Raw genomic sequence first — 6,539 nt, 5'->3', positions numbered from 1 at the left:
ACTTTCTGAGACAACACTCCTCCAATTCCGACATTACTAGCATCATAATCCAGTATGTACGGCAGTGAGGGATCTGGAAGCTTTAAAAGTGGAGCGGAGGCCAATTTTTCCTTGAACGTCATGAAAGATACTGGCAAGAAATTGTGCATTCAAATTTCTGGCCTTTTTTAGTCAAATCATGTAATGGAGCAGCTATAGTTGCAAAGTCCTTCACAAACTTCCGGTAATAGGTACAGAGTCCCAAGAAACTTCTTAACTCTCCCACATTAATATTATGAAATATACTTTACACTAAATAGGTTGGACCATGAATGCTTCTTTGACAGGTAGATTGTAGGGAAATATACCATATTAATTCACCTTTGAAACATTAATCAAAATATCTCTTCCTTTCTAAAACCAAAAATCTCTTGAAATGTAATTTAAACACTTAGTAAGATTCCAAATTGTAATTAATAGGATTACATGACCTTATATTCTGTGCAGCTGAACTTTCTGTGTGTGGCTGATGTTGCATGTCTGGTACATGCACCAGAATGTTTGCAATAGTTCTCATTGACCCGGTGACGATGATATTCTGTTTAGTATTGTCATAATAATAAATAAATATTTATTAATAAATATTGTGATAAATTTTTCGAGTGAAAATGTAAATATTACTGATAATGAAGAGGATTACAAATAACTGAAGAAAAAATGGAAGAACAGTTGGATTGCAAACCATGGCGTTAAAGTCAGACTGATAATTAGACACCATCTGATGACAAAATAAACTGATTGCAAGACATGGTATTAAACTCAGACTAATAATTAGACACTATTCAATGACAAAATAATTTGATAATCAAAGCTGGCTTTCAAAGTAGTGAGACTTTTAAGAAGTAGAAATGAACAAGTAAATGAATAAAGTAAACTGTATTTAATTAAAGATGATTAACAGCAGTTACTAAACTAAAATATGGATGGTACTTCTTTAGCAAGTCACGGCTCTCGGGCAAGAGTCTACTTTCTTATAAGATTGAAGAGAATCTCTCTCAGACTTTCAAAACTGTATTCACAGACTGAGACCACCTTTCTGTAGCTGACAGATCAGAAAACTGGATCATTAGAATCCAAAACTATCATTCCTACGACAATGTAGATATGTTTGTCAATTGGTCCTGCTACAGAAAGTAATACCTCAGGTTAAATTTGGTATACTCTGAATTATAACTTTAAAATTTTTGTTAGTATGAGATATTGACTGTAGGAGAGTAAAGCATGAAAAGTAAATGTAGCCTTTTTTAGACCTCATTTTTCACTTTTAAGCTTTGTGGGCATGAAAGTGTTTTATTTGTTCATCTGTGATATTTATAGTGCAAAGGTCAGTTAATTTAGTTTTTGGCTTTTTTTATTTGTTTTTATGTGATGATAATTATGGTTTAGTAAGATAAGAATTTACTTGTCTTTTGTTTGAAGTCTTGCTTTAGAAGTTTTCATTTTCTTATACTTAAAACATTCATTTTAATGTCAGGAGGCATAAGTAAATGTTGGTTAATTGAATCATGGAATTTACAGGAAGGTGACGTACTCTTTCCAAAAGATGAGGAGAACAAATTTATAATAAGCGACATAGACTACTTGGAAACTTGGGAGGTAAGTGTGATATTTGTAATTAATAATATCGTAAATATTCTTGATTAATGATTTTAAGTATATTTCTTTGTAGAGTACTTAAATAATTGACTTAGAGCTGTGAATTACATTATCACTAGTTAAGTATTTTTAACAGAATTTGAATTGGACAGATTATCACCCAAAACATAGGATAAAATAAAAATTTTACAAGATCTGGTTTTCAACATTGTCCAGTTCATGAAGAAAAAATTACTTTATAAAAATTACAAATATGAAATGAATAGCTACGTGGCATTCAATTTAGTGTTGTTGTTTTTTTGTCATTTATCCACAGGGCATGGAGGACTGCGTTAAGCTAGGACTTGTCCGATCTATTGGCCTTTCCAATTTCAACATTGAGCAGATTCAGCGAATTATGAAGAATTCTTCCATTAAACCTGTTATGCTTCAGGTAATTTTTGTTTATATATGTGTGACACAGGTGCCAAAAAATGTCGTGGCCTACATGATAAAATTAAAGATAAACTTACAAACAACTTTACATGTAAGGGTAAAATAGAAAAATAAGTGGGCACCATCATATAGAAAAGCTTATCATTATTCATAATTAAAAAAGTAGATTCAGTTCTTCAGGAGTAACAACCACAAATGGAGTTAGAAACATTGTAGGGAAAATTAACTGCTAAAAGGTTTTTCATTGGTTAGTAACTTATGTAAATTCATTGTGATTGGTTCAACAGGACATCTCTGTAACAGTGTGATATTCCTGGTTTAAAAAAATGATGGCATATAGGTGAACTTTCACCATATAATGAGGGGTTCTAAGATGTGTTTGTTTGGAAAATTAACATAAGAACAAGTGCAGAGAAAAAAAAAGAAACAAGTTTGGCAAACACAACTAAGTGTATTAATAGGCCTAACAATTGTAATAAAAATCATGTTAACTGCTGGATGATGAGATACAAAAGATTCTATGAAATGGTTTTTATATATGCAGTATAGTACTTTAAAAGTTATGGTTTAAATGCCAACAGCTGCTAAATGGGGGGGGGGGGACCTGTAGCTAATGTGATTTATATTATAATTTATAGCCTATTGGTTTCTAACGCTTCCCTAACTTTCAGCACTTAGACATTAACAACTAAGTACTGATTATTTTATGCTGTACAATTATTTTGTGTCTTCAGATTGAAAATATTAAATTAAATTAAGGTGAAATACAACTACAATAAACTTGAAGCCACACACACAGATGATAACACTTTCATCAAAATACACAAGGAAAACCCTGTGAGAATTAAACATTAAATAAAACTGTTTAAGATGCACAAAACATGAAGTAAAAATACCCTTTACATGGAGACGACGTGAATGGATAATGAAGAAAACTTTATTGTAAATGTACAACGTTTCGACAAGAGTATTGATGCTGACATAATGATAAAGTTTTTTCATTCAAACCGTCTCCAAACTTTTATGTTCTAAAAAGTGGATTTATCAGATTTAAACCTTTTACATGTATATAGTATGGATGAATTAATGCTTATAGTTCTTTACAAACTTGAGTTTCAAAAACTAAATGAAGAGCAAACTAGTTACCTGTATGATTCAGGATGGTACCATTGAAAAAAAGATACCGTCTCCAAACTTTTATGTTCTAAAAAGTGGATTTATCAGATTTAAACCTTTTACATGTATATAGTATGGATGAATTAATGCTTATAGTTCTTTACAAACTTGAGTTTCAAAAACTAAATGAAGAGCAAACTAGTTACCTGTATGATTCAGGATGGTACCATTGAAAAAAAGATACTGTTATGTACCAGGACAGTACCAACAAAACCTACTTATCTGTGTAAATCAGTATGGTATCATTGAAAAAAAGATACCATTATGTACCAGGACAGTACCAACAAAAACTAATTACCTGTGTGGATCAACAAACACCAGCCAGTGTGAACCAATATTAAACAATGTACAAAAAGAAATCAAAATGTTTAATTACTGTTTTTGTAAAGTTATTTCTTTTTGTTAACATTTCAGTGAAAACCATTTTAAGCAACACTTCTGGAACAAGTATATTTTTATTATCTTATTAACAAATGTAAGTTGATGTTGTCACACAACTTTATGTAACTATTAGTTCTATTAGTAAGTCCTTATACTTAAAAAAAAGCACATAATGCTTGATTTCTAATGTTTTTTGTTTTGTTTTTTAATCAAATAGATTAAGCTTCTTCTGGAAATTTTCAACTGGAGCACCCTGCAGATGTTTTCAATCACTTGACACTAAGTACCAGTTGATTTAAACATAGTACTTTTATTTGTTTTATCATTTCGGAAAAATGGTTTGTTTTTTAAATAATTAAATCGAAAGAAAACAAAATGGATCTTTGTAGGCCAACAACTTAATGGTTGTTTGAGTAGAAAACTACATTTAACTGAGGAAAAAAGCTTTTTAATAAACATTGTAAGCAATATTATTATTGCTATTGGCTTTTAGAAAGATAATAATCATGACAAAGCTGTTTCTTATTTACCTGTAGGTCGAATGCCATCCATACCTAAACCAAAAGAAGTTGATTGACTTTTGCCATCAGCACAATATCCATGTCACCGCATATAGTCCCTTAGGCTCAAACGATCGACCATGGTAAGATAGGAACTTTGACTTTGTAATCCCTAGTTTAGCCATTTGTGTCCACCCCCTAATCAAAGACCAGCTTTAGTATGAACTAGTTTAGCCATTTGTGTCAACCCCTAATCAAAGACCAGCTTTAGTATGAACTAGTTTAGCCATTTGTGTCAACCCCTAATCAAAGACCAGCTTTAGTATGAACTAGTTTAGCCATTTGTGTCAACCCCTAATCAAAGACCAGCTTTAGTATGAACTAGTTTAGCCATTTGTGTCAACCCCTAATCAAAGACCAGCTTTAGTATGAACTAGTTTAGCCATTTGTGTCAACCCCTAATCAAAGACCAGCTTCAATATGAACTAGTTTAGCCATTTGTGTCAACCCCTAATCAAAGACCAGCTTTAGTATGAACTAGTTTAGCCATTTGTGTCAACCCCTAATCAAAGACCAGCTTTAGTATGAGTTCGTTTAAGATGCGTAGCCATACAAAAACTCAATTATTCAAGAAACATATATTAGTAAAAACAATCCTTGGTATATTAAGAATGTGTTTTTCTGGTTAACATAATGACTTTAGTGCTACATTTCATTTTTGTTTCTTCAGAAGGTATACGTAGGATTGAAACAATTTGTGAACACGGTTTATTTCTGACAAGGGTATAAGTATGAATATCCCATTATACTCATTTGAAAACACTTACAGTTTTTTCAATAATTGTCATTGATCTTAGTGGGAAATTCTATTGACTCGGAGGCATTTTTAAGTAACAAATAACTTTGACTAGCTCATCAGTTCCATGTTTAGCGAGGGTAGATTTTAGCACTATAAACAAGCTCTTTTCATACAATATGTGTTTTTTCAAGTTCTTTACTGTATAGAATGTATATCATAGCTTGTCTGTCTGTTCTTTGAGCTTATTTTTATTTCTCATATTTTTCTTTCTATAACATCACGATGCTTGCATTTCAACTTCACTACATTTGTTTTGACTCCAACCCAAAAGGTTCTTCAAATGTCTGACGATATTCTATTTGTCTAAACATTCTTCTGAAATATTACAATTTTATTGGAACCCACTTGGAAATAGCAGATTCAAATTCTTTGTATTTTGTAGTATTTCTAGTGCGAGATCGTGAATCGGTATTTCACCAACCAGATTCCACTGAAGCTTTTTTTGCTACATACATCCAACCAGAAATTATAAATTTTGACAACTGTGTAAATTCAACCAGATTACATTAATGTCCTAGTGTTATGTAATTGTTGGCATTATGTAACTTCAACCAGATTACATTAATGTCCTAGTGTTATGTAATTGTTGGCATTATGTAACTTCAACCAGATTACATTAATGTCCTAGTGTTATGTAATTGTTGGCATTATGTAAATTCAACCAGATTACATTAATGTCCTAGTGTTATGTAATTGTTGGCATTATGTAAATTCAACCAGATTACATTAATGTCCTAGTGTTATGTAATTGTTGGCATTATGTAAATTCAACCAGATTACATTAATGTCCTAGTGTTATGTAATTGTTGGCATTATGTAACCTCAACCAGATTACAATAATATCTTAATGTTATCTGAATGTTGGCAACTGTTTAAATCGTGGCATATTATATTAATGTCCTAGTATTATCTGAGTGTACTTGTTTGCCATAGAGCTAGTATTTGATTTTAAAAAGCTGTACTGTTGAGATGAAAGTTTATTTATTTTTCCTGAAAGATTTGCTGTAATTTTTAATTAGTTTGTTCTTAATATGATTTTAGGGCTAAACCTGAGGATCCTAGTTTATTAGAAAATCTTAAACTTCAGGAGATTGCCAAAAAATATGGGAAGACAACTGCACAGGTATTTCATTATTTCTTCTAACATAAGCAGTAATCAGGAGTGAGAGTACGTTATACAAACAATTAATTATAAGCAGTAAGAATACCAAAGTAACTAAGGATTCAGTAATCTTCAGATGCTCTTAACTACTAGAGTCTTGGGTACAGTAAAGCTTACAACAATGAATCATTTACATTTATCTTGAGTACAGTAAAGCTTACAACAATGAATCATTTACATTCCTGAAATGGTTAATTTCTAAAATAAAGTACTGCACCACCAACACGGTGTTTTACTGGTGAACTTCTATCATCATCTGTGTTCTGCACCACCAACACGGTGTTTTACTGGTAAACTTCTGTCATCATCTGAAATGTGTTCTGCACCACCAACACGGTGTTTTACTGGTAAACTTCTGTCATCATCTGTGTTCTGCACCACCAACACAGTG

At 31.7% G+C, this 6,539-nt stretch overlaps 1 protein-coding gene across 1 annotated transcript; it reads left to right on the top strand.

Annotated features, from left to right (window-relative positions):
• The first annotated feature begins 1,547 nt into the window (after positions 1-1,547).
• Positions 1,548-6,140, top strand: LOC106477687 (aldose reductase-like). Its single transcript, XM_013938227.2, has 4 exons — positions 1,548-1,635; positions 1,952-2,068; positions 4,164-4,270; positions 6,028-6,140. Exons 2-4 carry the CDS (start codon positions 1,955-1,957, stop codon positions 6,128-6,130), a joined length of 324 nt encoding a protein of 107 aa, XP_013793681.1. The 5' UTR covers positions 1,548-1,635; positions 1,952-1,954; the 3' UTR covers positions 6,131-6,140.
• Positions 6,141-6,539: the final 399 nt, after the last annotated feature.

This window comes from Limulus polyphemus, unplaced genomic scaffold (assembly GCF_000517525.1).
Source record: "Limulus polyphemus unplaced genomic scaffold, Limulus_polyphemus-2.1.2 Scaffold77007, whole genome shotgun sequence".
In the NCBI taxonomy this organism is placed as follows: Eukaryota; Metazoa; Arthropoda; class Merostomata; order Xiphosura; family Limulidae; genus Limulus; species Limulus polyphemus.
The sequence above is the reverse complement of the archived record's forward strand: the minus strand, read 5'-3'. Positions and strand labels throughout refer to the sequence as shown.

Excerpts from the sequence above, each read along its gene's own strand:
- LOC106477687 (XM_013938227.2), top strand. The coding sequence starts at position 1,955 with ATGGAGGACTGCGTTAAGCTAGGACTTGTCCGATCTATTGGCCTTTCC. Across the intron at positions 2,069-4,163 it reads TTAAACCTGTTATGCTTCAG|GTCGAATGCCATCCATACCT; the intron begins GTAATTTTTGTT and ends ATTTACCTGTAG. Across the intron at positions 4,271-6,027 it reads GGCTCAAACGATCGACCATG|GGCTAAACCTGAGGATCCTA; the intron begins GTAAGATAGGAA and ends ATATGATTTTAG.